At 46.1% G+C, this 14,023-nt stretch overlaps 1 protein-coding gene across 1 annotated transcript in view; it reads right to left on the reverse strand.

The window, feature by feature from the left end:
- Positions 1–14,023, reverse strand: part of EVPL (envoplakin) — a 142,236-nt gene that overhangs the window by 38,942 nt on the left and 89,271 nt on the right. The window contains exons 16-17 of the mRNA XM_069200203.1: positions 8,542–8,680; positions 3,315–3,508 (exon numbers count right to left, since the gene is read on the reverse strand). Of these exons, the coding sequence (XP_069056304.1) occupies positions 3,315–3,508; positions 8,542–8,680 (333 nt within the window). The remainder of the gene's footprint in view (positions 1–3,314; positions 3,509–8,541; positions 8,681–14,023) is intronic.

Raw genomic sequence — 14,023 nt, forward strand, 5'->3', positions numbered from 1 at the left:
AATTGATATTACACTCAGGGCTCGGTAGAGTTTTAATAATGCCGATTATAATGGCTGCATTTGGAGAATTTCACATTGCTTTTGTGAAGTTTCTAAATTTGTCTCTCTAGGCAGAGTAATTAAAATGCATGCACATTGATGTCCCCTCCAACAAGAATGAACACCAAAGGGCCCACTTTAATTCTCCAGTTCTGGAAAGTCTCAGGATAGGAGGGCCTTCTGGAAATGAGAAACAGCAAAAAGTACAGTGTCCAAAGTAAGTTGCAACTGTAGGTCCTGGCCATGCTCAGCTCAACGAAAGTATCTGCTGTCCTGCATTATTTTTTAAAAACTTTATATGCTATGCACTTAGTCATGCTTCTAATTAAACAAAAAAGGTGAAGTTGTAGGCTGCAGACCATAGTTCCATTAGGCAGAGATAGCCCACTTAGTTGGAAAGTCACTACACTTGGACGTTTGCAGACACAAAGTACTGTTTTCTAATAAATAGGTGCTTAAGTGTGGGGGTCTGTCCCGAAAACAGAAGCCTAAGAAGCATTAGGTTTGAATCTAATTCCCTACTGAACACCTCTATTACATGAATTCGTGCTGCAGAGTTAGATATGCATCCACACTGTTCTTGTGTCCTGGATAAACAGGTGTGTCTTAGTCATTATGTCTGTCCCTGACCTCTGATGCTGCATTTACCACTTTTCTTGGATAAAGCAGTGCAATATATATGAATCTGCCCTTGCTAGTTACCACTGAACTTAACACCTCTTTTGGAAATGAAAAGGCTACACACGTGAATTTGCCCTTAATAGCAACATCTTTGTGACTGGGTTAGCTTGGCTCGCAAATCCCCCCCCCCCCCAGTGAAACTCACTACATCTTTAGGATTTTCCACAACTGCATAAGCAGATGACCCACATATTACTGTGCCCGTTTGAGAAATGCTGAAGCGGTCTCTCAACTCTTCAACAACTGTATGTGTGAGGTTGCCAACTGGATCAGCTGCAACTGTCTAGAGTTAAATTCTAATAAAACTGAGGTTCTCCTCTTTGGTCAGGACACCTCATTCTGAAGCTCTTCCTGGTGTCTTCCATTACTTAGTACCCTTCCCAGCCCAATTCTGAAAGTTAGGATCCAAGGGGTGATGGTTGATGCCAACCTTACTTTTACAGATCAGGTCAGCAAATTTACTTCATCCTGCTTTTTATTTAAAAAAAAAAAGGCTGAGGACAATTCTTACTTTCATCCTTTTTCAGATATAAAAATCAATTGTCATTGTGCTAGTACTGTCCAGACTGAACTACTGCAATGCATTGTATCAGGGTCTTCATCTAGGTTCACTTAATCAACACCAGCGTTTAGAGAATTCTGCTGCCCGACTCTTAAAGAAGATACCCACAGTTCATTGTTTCTCAAGCGTTGGAGGAACGCAATTGGCTCCCAGTCAAGAAACGTGGCCTTCGAAGCACTTTGTGTGGCTCATAAATCTCTTCACTGGATAGGCCAAGTTTTTGTGGACAAGAATTATGTGGTATGCACCAAGGAGGCCCTTGACTTCCATCTCATCCAGAACAGTGCAGACCCCAACCGTAATACAGTTTCATGGGGCAGCAGGAGCTTTGTGTAGTCCACTTGTAAATTCTGGAACACACTCCCTCTGGAACCTAAACCTCAGCAGAACTTTTCTAGTTTTGAGCAAATCAAAACCTGGCTTTTTTCGGCCTCCTTCTGAGGCCGGTCTTTTCTGGTGCTCCTACCTGTTCTGATGTTAGTGCCAAGATGATAAATGATATCAATATCAATATCACTTCCATATACCTATAGTTAGAACACTGAGAAATACATATTTCACCAGTATCATATTATATATGTATATATGATACAGGCTGGTTTTCCTTTGGGTATCAAATAAAATCAGAAACATTGCAATTTACATGTCCACTACCCCACACAGTAGAGTTCATTCTTATAGGACATCCACAGTGCATCACAATGACGGGGATTGCTTCGAATGGGGTTTATGCCCGTGGTGCCCTTTGCAAATACTTCTGTTTTATTCTACCTACATCAGTGACTCTGAACCTTATTATGAAGGCCCCCGTTAGCCATACCACAAAGAAGTATAACATGACTACGTGGGAGAATACTGAGAGGAGAGGGAGGCATGGAAAAGGGCGCTAGCGAGCGAAGGAGAAAATTGAGAAGTAGGGACTAGACAGAGAGAAGAGGTTCTAGAAAAAAAGAGAGGACAGGAAAGAGGTAAAAAGAGTGGGGAGCCGCCCCGAGCCCCCCCTTTACTAAAACAGATGAAGTTTCCCACGTTTGAACAGGTAAGGTTTTACCTTTTCTGACCTTCCAGGAGTGATGATTGCTGATGCAGAATATCCAAGGCAGGACATCCTTCAGCAAACAATGATTGAGTCAGGAAGGTGGACATCCACCAGCTGAAATATGTGGTGTAGGAGGGAGGGACCCAACAGACAGCAGCATATTTTTACCTTAAAAAAAACTTTGCAAGCTGTCCATTTAATGAAGCTTAAAGAGTTTAGAAAATACTCAAACTATAAGTCAGCGGACTCAGAGACTTTACTTACCTCTAGTTTAAATCTAATCTAATGGATGGAATTTAAAGTTGGGTTCTGGAAATTTGATTGAGTGAGGTGTAAACATATACTTCTGGCTACGGATCTGAGTCCGGTCCTGCACCTAGCTGTCACTAGCTCTTGCACTTTTCAATTTCCACCACATTGAACATGAAGTTCCGGGTCTCATGGGGAAAGGAAAACAAGGAACGAAGGGTGGTGTGCAACTCTGTGGAGCATGCCTGCACGGAAACAAAAGCACACACACGCACCGACCCCTGATTTGCAAACGTTTGGCTTTAAACAGCAACACAACTGTTGAAGACTGGCTGAAAAATATCATCACAGGAAAACATTGGTTGATAGGCCCAATATCACTTTTAGAATGTCATTCATGGCCAGTCAAGCGCCACACGCCTATTGGTTCAGCCACACGTCTCTTGGTTCAGCCAAACGCCTATTGGTTCAGCCACACGCCTACTGGGTCTAAGCTGTGGTGGTTACTACTAATTATAGTATGAAGCTACTCTCCTGCCCTCTCTTGTTACCCCATCTCTCCTCTTCAGTGCTCTAACAAGGGTGTTGTTGGCACTAATGCTAGAAATTATATTTTCCCCAAGTCCCTTGTTTGGTAACAAAGAAAAAAACAGCCACCAATTAAGACACAATGTGCTTTCACTCCTTCGCCCCCAGTGGCACTGCACCTGCTGCACTAGTGAAAGCTATGCCACTGGCCCTCACCTCTGGTCGAGCTGGTCAGCCACAGCGTGGTAGCGATCGTTCAGTCGCTGCACCTCGGCCTTCTGCCGGGGCAGGTCGGGGCTGTACTCCTGGAAGTTATTCTGCAGGGTGCTGCACGCCATCTCCGTGTCCTTCAGGCTTCGGTTCACCTTCAGCAGGTCATCCTGCTTATCCACCAGCCTGCGCTTCATGGCCTGAGAATAGAGGGAGGAGCGTCACTAGGAGCCAGCGGTGGCAGCTAGAGGGGCGGAGTCAAAGGGGAAAAAACGGACGGCGTCCCTCTAGAGGGGCAAAAGGCTGAAAGGAGGGAGAGAACGAGCCTGAAGTGTTCTACTCTTGGGAAGAGAAGTATGCCAAAATAAATGTATGGGATAGAGCAGCAGCTCCAGCGCTGACCTCACATAAACTATACAATAGAGGTATAGGTAGGGTCAGAAGCAAACATGCAACAGATAGAGAACAGACAGCAGAACCATCTCTCTCTCTCTCTCCCTCTCTCTCTCCCTCTCACACACACAAGCGATATCCCTCTCACCCATGTGCAACAGCGTAAAAACTCACAGCAATGTGAACTTCTGCCTCATGCATACACACAGTACACCAACAGGCAGCATCTTCTTTCAGAAACACAATAAAAATGTGCTTTAATGCTTTTATTTAGCATTTTCTACCACTGATGAGGTATTGATAGAATCAATGCAAACTTCTGTCACACATGCAAGTAGCAGCAGTTCAAACCTCTCTCGTTTGCACACAAACACACACGCACACTCAGAACAGAGGAAGGACAGCAGTAACGAGTGCTTCTGTTTCACATACATGTACACCCACAAACCCAGGGCAGCAATGAACACAAACAGACGGAACAGAGATATCTGCAAATGCAAACTTCCCTATTACACACACAACGAACAACAGCAATGCGAGCTTTTTGATCTTACGTAAGAACACACAACACAGATTCTCACCAGCAGTGTAAACCTCCCTCGCCCACAACACAGAAATCAGGTAGCAATGATACAAGCTCCCTCGCCCACAACACAGAAATCAGGTAGCAATGATACAAGCTCCTCTCAAGCACACCAAACTGCAGCAGCAGCTACTCTGTCTCTCTCTCCCCCTCACCATAAGAGGAGCAGAAATTCAAGATTCCGTACACACATAGAGAGCACAGGCTGTTCCAATGAAACCGTGACACGGCATGCATGTGGACAGGGCTGGATTAAGACGTGTAGAGGCCCCAAGCTCTTAAAAGAATAAGATATATCTTACTCAAAATATAAACAATACAGGGAGTGCAGAATTATTAGGCAAATTAGTATTTTGACCACATCATCCTCTTTATGCATGTTGTCTTACTCCAAGCTGTATAGGCTCGAAAGCCTACTACCAATTAAGCATATTAGGTGATGTGCATCTCTGTAATGAGAAGGGGTGTGGTCTAATGACATCAACACCCTATATCAGGTGTGCATAATTATTAGGCAACTTCCTTTCCTTTGGCAAAATGGGTCAAAAGAAGGACTTGACAGGCTCAGAAAAGTCAAAAATAGTGAGATATCTTGCAGAGGGATGCAGCACTCTTAAAATTGCAAAGCTTCTGAAGCGTGATCATCGAACAATCAAGCGTTTCATTCAAAATAGTAAACAGGGTCGCAAGAAGCGTGTGGAAAAACCAAGGCGCAAAATAACTGCCCATGAACTGAGAAAAGTCAAGCGTGCAGCTGCCACGATGCCACTTGCCACCAGTTTGGCCATATTTCAGAGCTGCAACATCACTGGAGTGCCCAAAAGCACAAGGTGTGCAATACTCAGAGACATGGCCAAGGTAAGAAAGGCTGAAAGACGACCATCACTGAACAAGACACACAAGCTGAAACGTCAAGACTGGGCCAAGAAATATCTCAAGACTGATTTTTCTAAGGTTTTATGGACTGATGAAATGAGAGTGAGTCTTGATGGGCCAGATGGATGGGCCCGTGGCTGGATTGGTAAAGGGCAGAGAGCTCCAGTCCGACTCAGACGCCAGCAAGGTGGAGGTGGAGTACTGGTTTGGGCTGGTATCATCAAAGATGAGCTTGTGGGGCCTTTTCGGGTTGAGGATGGAGTCAAGCTCAACTCCCAGTCCTACTGCCAGTTCCTGGAAGACACCTTCTTCAAGCAGTGGTACAGGAAGAAGTCTGCATCCTTCAAGAAAAACATGATTTTCATGCAGGACAATGCTCCATCACACGCGTCCAAGTACTCCACAGCGTGGCTGGCAAGAAAGGGTATAAAAGAAGGAAATCTAATGACATGGCCTCCTTGTTCACCTGATCTGAACCCCATTGAGAACCTGTGGTCCATCATCAAATGTGAGATTTACAAGGAGGGAAAACAGTACACCTCTCTGAACAGTGTCTGGGAGGCTGTGGTTGCTGCTGCACGCAATGTTGATGGTGAACAGATCAAAACACTGACAGAATCCATGGATGGCAGGCTTTTGAGTGTCCTTGCAAAGAAAGGTGGCTATATTGGTCACTGATTTGTTTTTGTTTTGTTTTTGAATGTCAGAAATGTATATTTGTGAATGTTGAGATGTTATATTGGTTTCACTGGTAATGATAAATAATTGAAATGGGTATATATATTTTTTTGTTAAGTTGCCTAATAATTATGCACAGTGATAGTCACCTGCACACACAGATATCCCCCTAACATAGCTAAAACTAAAAACAAACTAAAAACTACTTCCAAAAATATTCAGTTTTGATATTAATGAGTTTTTTGGGTTCATTGAGAACATGGTTGTTGTTCAATAATAAAATTAATCCTCAAAAATACAACTTGCCTAATAATTCTGCACTCCCTGTAGTAAACCGTAAAATAAAAATTTGTTTTTTTAAATGAAACAAAACTTACAGTAAGATGGGAAAGAATGTTTATTTTTGTATACTTCCACTTTATTTATATTTGTAAAGTTTTCTCCTACTTTTTCTAATTGCAAAGTCTTTTATCAGATCCTCAAAACTAATCTTATGTATCACATTTGCTTCTATACTTAGTAGAGATAAGGCATTCAGCCTGCATTGTTACATAGAAGTTATGTTGGGATTTTTAATATACTTCAACTGAGGAAATGAACTCTCAGCTGAGCAATTTGCAACCATTAAAGTTAAAAATATATGAAATCAAATGCCTAAATTTGGAAAGGCACACTCAATATTGTCTTCTACAATTATTTTAAGTTCTACAATTATATTAAGTTTAGTATGGCTGAATCTTGGTTTTACATTTTTTGTTGCACTGAACTTATGACACGAGTGAAACTGCTGAAGCTCAGCTGAGAAATTAGTGTTCAAGTCCTCAGGGTAAGCATCAATCAGCTTTTGATAATACCTTTTAATTTCAGTAGATGATGAAGTGAAATTATGTGGAACATCACTTAGAAAAGAAAATATTTCTTCTATTTCTTTCTATATCTCTCTTCTTTTTCTCATCGCAGTTTCAAGTTTGTCAACAATTGTGTAAAAAGTGGTGATAGGAAATTTATCTCTGGCATTCAGATATTCTTCCGGTGCTGCATCTCCGTCATTGGGTAGGTTCTTTCTGATGCATTTGCGAGTTTGAGCTGTCTTGTGAACAACATCTGGTAGCATTTCCTTTGTAGCTGCTTCAGATCTTTCAAATTCATCTTGTGAAGTGCACAGTTGGTGAGCTAGTGATCCATACAGATCTGCACATGTTTTTAAGTTCACACCATGTGGCAGCTACCAGATTCTAATTTTGTTGTATTCCCAAGATTAATTTAAATCATTAACCCCCATTATTACTATTTTATTATTGTATATATATGTATGTAATTTTTTCATGTACTGTGGGAGCCCTTTTTGTAGAACCTGGTTCAGGTGCTCCATTTGCTGTTTTGCACCATATGGTCCATGGTAAATTTCTATGATGCCCCCTTCCTCAATGCCCTGTGCATGTGCTTATTTTGCTTCATTGTTAAGGCAGCCCTACATGTGGATGACAATGTTCCCTAAAGCATGCTTAAAGGAAAGCTGGATTTTATGAAGGACACAACGTTCGAAACCCCAAACCCCAACACTCGTAATATTCAGCGTTCTTCTTCCCTCATTATAGCAGAATGATTTATGTTTTTGCTCCTAATTTTACTGAGCAAGAAGAAGACCGGGGAGGGTGGGACGTTGAAAGTGCATCATTAAAGACTGGGCCTGTCTGTAATGTTGTGTGAAATAGTTGCCTTGTCTTTAGAGGTTGGCTACAGCACAGTATTAAGGTCAAATTATCCATTGTGTCAACTGAATTTACAGAATTGTAGTGAAATGTAAGCATTTTGGGGGAAATAGTGCAGAGAAACTACATATATTTGTAGTTCTGTTTTAAATGTGTTTGGCTTGAAGTTCAGTCAAAAAATCCTACATTTTTATCGAAGTTCCTGGGAGTCAATGGCTCATGCAGATCGCTATATTGTATTGTAAATCCAATTATATAGTGCTTGCTATACTTGTTTGGTTGTTGAAGCACTTTATTGTGAGTAACACACTGCTCCATATCCCAAGGTTACTGGTTAATTTTGCGTTTTTGTGGTTAGTGAGTTTGGCCTTGTGTTCTCAGAAGAAACCCTTACATGCATTACCCAGTTTTAGGTTTGGAATAAGAGGGAGTTAAGTGTCATTGCTAGCGGGTGAGGGGTATGTTAGTTTGTGTGAATGATAGGTGAGGTGAAATGATAGGTTGATTAAATATTGATAAATTACAGCCAATTGATTATTAGTTTGTGAGAAGGAAGTGGTTATGGGCTGTGGACTGAGGCATGTCAAGTCACAAAAGAACATATAGAAACATAAGCCAGAGAACAAGCAGTATTGTATAGGAGTCAAACAGGGACATGCACTTTGTAACAGAAGTTGAAGAGCAGGGCATGCTGAGGATAAGTATTCAAAGCTTAGTCTTCTGGGTGCAGAGATCATGCAATATAGTAAAAGGAATGTTGTTGGATCATAAACATCTCCTAGAATCAATGATATCAACAGAAAAGAATGGCATTCTGGGATTGACCATGCTACATAAGAGCTCTGGAAGGGCTCTTAACACACCATTCCTCAGTAAAGGTGATCATGATTTTTTAAGCCTGTGGGTGTCAAGAAGGTTCTTGTGTTCAGTAGTCCCTCTCTATGCAGTTCCATCCCACACATTCAAGACCCCTGTTCAACAGGTGACATACCTTAATCTCTGCAGTACGGTCCTGCAGAGCATTGGGAGAAGAGGGAAGAACACTATCCTTGGCCAGGTCACTCTCGAAGGTGGTCAGTACCTCGTCCATGATTTTGATCTTTTTCTCCAGATTCAAGGCAGCCTTTGCTCTAAGAAGCAGAGATGAGAAAGATTCTTTAGAGTACATGTCAACCTTATGTTGTTTTGAGACACCATAGTGAGAACTCAATAGACTGACTTTTTTCAGCAAATTCACTGTATTGTATGTATCTCTGGTAAAACCATACACAAGATTTCCCACACCATATGGGTTTGAGCCGTGCCTGAAAAGATAGACCTCATCCCAGACACTCCTGCCTCCAGAGCAGACTTTCATGATGGTCAGAAAGCAGCCAATAGACCCCAGACTTATTTTTTTTCATGAATCTGTTTATTAGCATTTTATCATAACATTGCATCACAATCATAAACCATTGACATGTGGACATAATGCATTGTGTAGCCTCACTATCGTTAAATACCACTCAACTAGATAATAACATGATGGTGCAATATGCTATGTGGCGTAACCAACAATAGCACAGGTTTTTGGTTCGCTATTTGAACTATCAGCAGATTGGGTCCAACAGCACATTCTCATCTGGGATACCCCACTGATACCAGTTTGGTTTACAGCTGCGGCCTGAAAGAATAACAAGCCGGTTAGAGCCGTTTGGTGGGTGCGTCACTTGACAACACCCATCATTGCACCATTACTCTCATCACAGAGTTTGCAGCTCGAGTGTCATTGCAGAGTAGGCAGATGCTATAAACTTTTTATAAACTAACCGTATAAACAATAACAACTGCTGGTTACTGACATCCATACAATTATTTCACATACAATCACTTCCCGATCGGGCTGAGTGCTAATCTGCATCTATCCGGCATGCCGGTAGAGGGGCTGGGCCGGGCGTCAAGTCCAGCAAATTTTGCCTTTCCGTCTTCCAGCATTGCGTCAAATCCCGCTGGCTCATACACATACTCCCCCAACGCAGCACACCACACCTTTAACGGACTCTCTAGTCTGAACCTCCCTCCTCTGGGTCCCTGCTCATGTTCCGCAATCGCAACATCAGCTCCTCCCAACCAGCCGACAACGAAAATTGGCGCAGCCCCAACACCTCCTCCCTCTTCAGTGCTGTGCCCTCTGCCCCCGCCCATACCTCGAGGGAGCGTCTCCAAGCCTGCACCGGCGGGGGATCTGGTGATTTCCATCTACGAGTCACCAGTCGCTTTGCCACAATAAGGCCCAGGTCCGTGAAACGCACTTCTGCTCTATGCCGCTTACTTCTAGGGAATAACCCCAGTATACACGCCTCCCAGGTGAAAGTGACCCGCTGAGCTGTGCAGTCAGACAAATTATCAATTACCACCCTCCAGTAGGAGCACAGCCCAGGACAGGACCACACCATGTGCAGCAAATCTACGCCAACTCCATGGCATCAGGAACAAGCCGCGTCCTGGCGGGCAAAGTATTTATTCACTCGGGCTGGTGTAAGGTAGGCTCTGTGAACTATGTAGACCTGAATTAGCCGAAATCTGGAATTATGGGGTATGTTAAGGTGGCCTGAAAGAGCTAACCTCCACTGCGCCTCTGCGAATGGAGCGCCCACATCCTCCTCCCAGGCCGCACACAGCGCGTCACTCTCCAGGGCAGTATGAATCCGCAACGCATCTGCAAGCCAGCTAATCAAGCGTCGACCCCGACCCATCACCTGTAAGTATTGATTCAGCAGATGAGTGGGGGGAGCCACTGAGATATCTCCCCATCCGGACCTCAGGGCTTGCAACAAGGAACTGTACAGTAGGAACTGACCAGGCGGCAACCCCAGTTCCTGAAGCCTAGTGAACGGGAGCAGCTTACCCTCTTCGTAAAGATCACCCAATGTACACAGTTCTACTTCGTGCCACGTGGGCAATTCAGAGTCTGACGTGAATCTGGGACCCCGTGGCGTGCTTGACAGTGCCAGGGCCGACGCAAACGGGACCACCGGTCCCGTGAGCCGAAGGGATCTACGAAAACATCTATATGCTACCTTGAGGAACAGCTGTCGCGGAGTCAGCGCACGCGTGAGCGGATGGAATAAATGCAGAATCTTCTGCAGTGACCAGGGACCCCGCTCCGATGCCGTGTCAGCGAGCTGGGCACCCGCCAGCCACCTGGATACCCACTGAAGCTGGGCCGCCAGATAGTAGTGCTCTAAATTAGGAACTGCCAGTCCGCCCCTGTCAGGCGGTAGGTACAACTTCTTTAGGGCAACTCTGCATCGGCCGCCATTCCAGATGAAGTCTCTCAGCCCCGTCTCCAGGGCTCTAAAGAAGCCAGGGGGAACATAATGCAGGAGATTGGGAAAAAAGTACAAAAGGCGCGGCAGGACTACCATCTTCAAGAGGGCTATCCTGACCGCCACTGACAGTGACAACGTCCTCCAAAATGACATCTGATCGAAGACACCGCTCTTGTGAGGTTGCCATCAGCCAGATCCTCCTCGCGATGGTAGATTCGGATGCCCAGATATCGGAACGTGCACGGCTGCCACGGAACAGGACTCCCAGCCAAACTAAGCCCCAGATCCGAGAGCCCAGGATCAAATGGGAAGAGGCATGACTTAGACCAATTGATCTTGAGTCCGGATATCACCGCAAAGCGCTGGAGCAGCAACCCAACATCCGACAGAATCTGCTAGACATCTCTAAAATACAGAAGGAGGTCATCAGCATACAACAACACTATATGCAGGCCGTCCCCCAGGGTGATGCCCCAGTCATTCCCTTCTCTACGCAGGGCCGCCGCCAGAGGCTCCATGGCAATTGAAAACAACAGCGGTGAAAGAGGACAGCCCTGCCTCATGCCCCTGCACACTCGAATCGGCTCCGATATCACGGACCCCAGCTTCACCTGGACCTGCGGTTCAGTGTATAACAGTTTAGTGAGGCGAATGAAGGATGGTCCCATACCAAACTGCTGTAACACCCTAAACAGGTAGGGCCACTCTAGGGAGTCAAAGGCCTTCTCCAAATCTAGGACAAGGCAACCCGTCCTCGGCCAATCCCGCCTCGCGTACTGCATGACCCGGATTCTAATATTATATGAGGTGTCTCTAGCCGGCACAAACCCATTCTGATCAGGATGGACCATGTCCGGCACACTCGGCGCAAGACGCACCGCCAATGCCTTGGCTAATATTTTATAGTCGGTATTCAGCATTGCTAGGGGCCGGTATGATCCCAACTCCACCGGGTCCCTCCCAGGCTTAGGAAGGGAGACCAACAACGCTTCCCTCTGAGTGGCTGACAGACAACCACTCCGCTCAGCCTCCTCATACACACAAGGTAACCTGGGTGCCAATTGCAGCGCAAAGAGCTTGTAGAAGTCAACTGGCAAACCATCCGGGCCCGGCATTCTACTGGATGCAAGGTCACGAATACTGGACTTTATCTCCTCAAGATCAAGAGGCGCCTCAAGTGCCTCCATCTGTCTTCCTCTAAACATGGAAGCTCCACCTCAGCGAGAAATTCGGCACAGGAATCGCCCATGGGAGTTGCCCCTGAAGCATAGAGCTCCCTGTAGTGCCTCGTGAACTCAGCCTGTATCTCTCCGGGCGTGTGTACCAGTCCCCCCGCCTGCGAGCGGATCTCCACTATCGGTCCCCTCTCACAATCTCGACGAATCAACCAGGCCAGCAGTTTACCCGCTTTATCGGCCGAATCGTGAGTTCTCGCAAAGTGTGCGGCGTAGTTCAAACATCGCAGGTGCTCAAGCAGCGACAGGTGTTCAGCTCCTACCGCGGACAACATCGAATTTTCGGTCTGATTGCCAGCCACCTCCCCCTCCGGTCGCAGCAAAACGCGCTCCACCCGAGTCAGGTCGCGTTCAATGGAACGACGCAAGTTACATTGAGCTCCCAAGCAGTGCCCCCGGATGAAAACTTTGAATGCATCCCACTCTACCAAACCCGACGAAGCCGTGCCATCATTGTGCTCGAAATATTCCAGGATCGCAGCGCTCAGTGACGCCCTAAAAGCAGCGTCTTCTAACAGTTCCGGCCTCAACCTCCAAGTAGAAACACCCGGGCGGGAGGACTCCCAACTCAGGCTCACAAGCAGCGGGTTATGATCCGAGTGTGTGCGCCCCAAATAATCCGTATTCACTATTACTGAGGCCAAGTTCGGGGTGCAAAGCATTCTATCTAACCGCACATGGAGGGAGTGCGGGGCAGAGTAGAAGGAATAGACCCTATCTTCCGTATGCCGCTGCCGCCATATGTCTACCAATTGCCATTGCTGAGTCCAGGTCACCAAACCACGTGCGGCAGCCACGACCGGGGACGTGGGAAACGGAGGAAAGGAGCGGTCCACATCGACATCAAGCACACTATTGAAATCTCCGCCCAACAACCATGGAAGATCACTCCAGCCTGCCAAATGTTGAGACAGGCCATGCAGAAAAGATGTCTGGTCCACGTTTGGAGCATATATAGAACCTAGCACTACAGTATGACCTGCCAGCCTCCCCGGAACCAACACAAATCTACCCTGCGGATCCGCGATCTGCTCCTCTGCCGCAAAGGGAGTGCCAGCTCTGATCCAAATCAATGCGCCCCTAGCATACGCTGAGTGACCCGCCGCATACAATTGCCCTCTCCAGCATCGACGCAACCGGGGAATCTCCAACCACACCAGGTGTGTCTCCTGCAGAAACGCCAAGTGGACTGAGTGCCTTCTAAAATAGGAATAGATAGCGTATTGGCGCTTGGGGGTGTGTGTGCCTCTTACGTTCCAAATAATCGCTGTGTATGAAGACATATCGTAGGTAGCAAACCACCCCTCATCTCCCACCACCCCGCCCCTCCACACAGCGGCCCACATCAACCTTAACCTTCTCCCAACCATCGATCGGGTGCTCAGTAGATGCCCTCCAGCAGAACCAAAACATAACCAATACCATCAGAGCAGATAGACAACAGGTCGCCGCCCAAACCTAGCAACAAGAACAGTAGCGTGAAACCACACAACCACACATTATGTGTCTCCACTAGTAGGAGTATGAGGTGGGCCAATCCCACAGAAAAGCAATCCAAACACAAGCCATTCTGTCCGGCTATAGCAGATAACAGATAAAAAGAGGGGGACATAAGAGGAAGTTCACACCTGTCAACCGCAAGGGCCAGCAGCCACACACACAGCTATACAGGGTTGGACGCCCACATTCAACAACCAGATCCGCCACCAGCTCATTCCCTGAATCATACTAATGTAAGTCCAGCGCACACTACTAGCCAGATGGACTGTTCCAGCACTGTACAGTCTCCCAACACAGCTCGAGGATCCCTTAAAAGAGCTCGTCCGCGGTGGCCGGTGTCACAGGCGGGCCCCCAACGAGGCCCAACTCCGAGAGGCAATCTGGCGTAACAGGTCGGTCGCTGGGCGGCTGCGAAAGTTCAGTGTCC

This window comes from Pleurodeles waltl, chromosome 7 (genome assembly GCF_031143425.1).
Source record: "Pleurodeles waltl isolate 20211129_DDA chromosome 7, aPleWal1.hap1.20221129, whole genome shotgun sequence".
Classification (NCBI taxonomy): Eukaryota; Metazoa; Chordata; class Amphibia; order Caudata; family Salamandridae; genus Pleurodeles; species Pleurodeles waltl.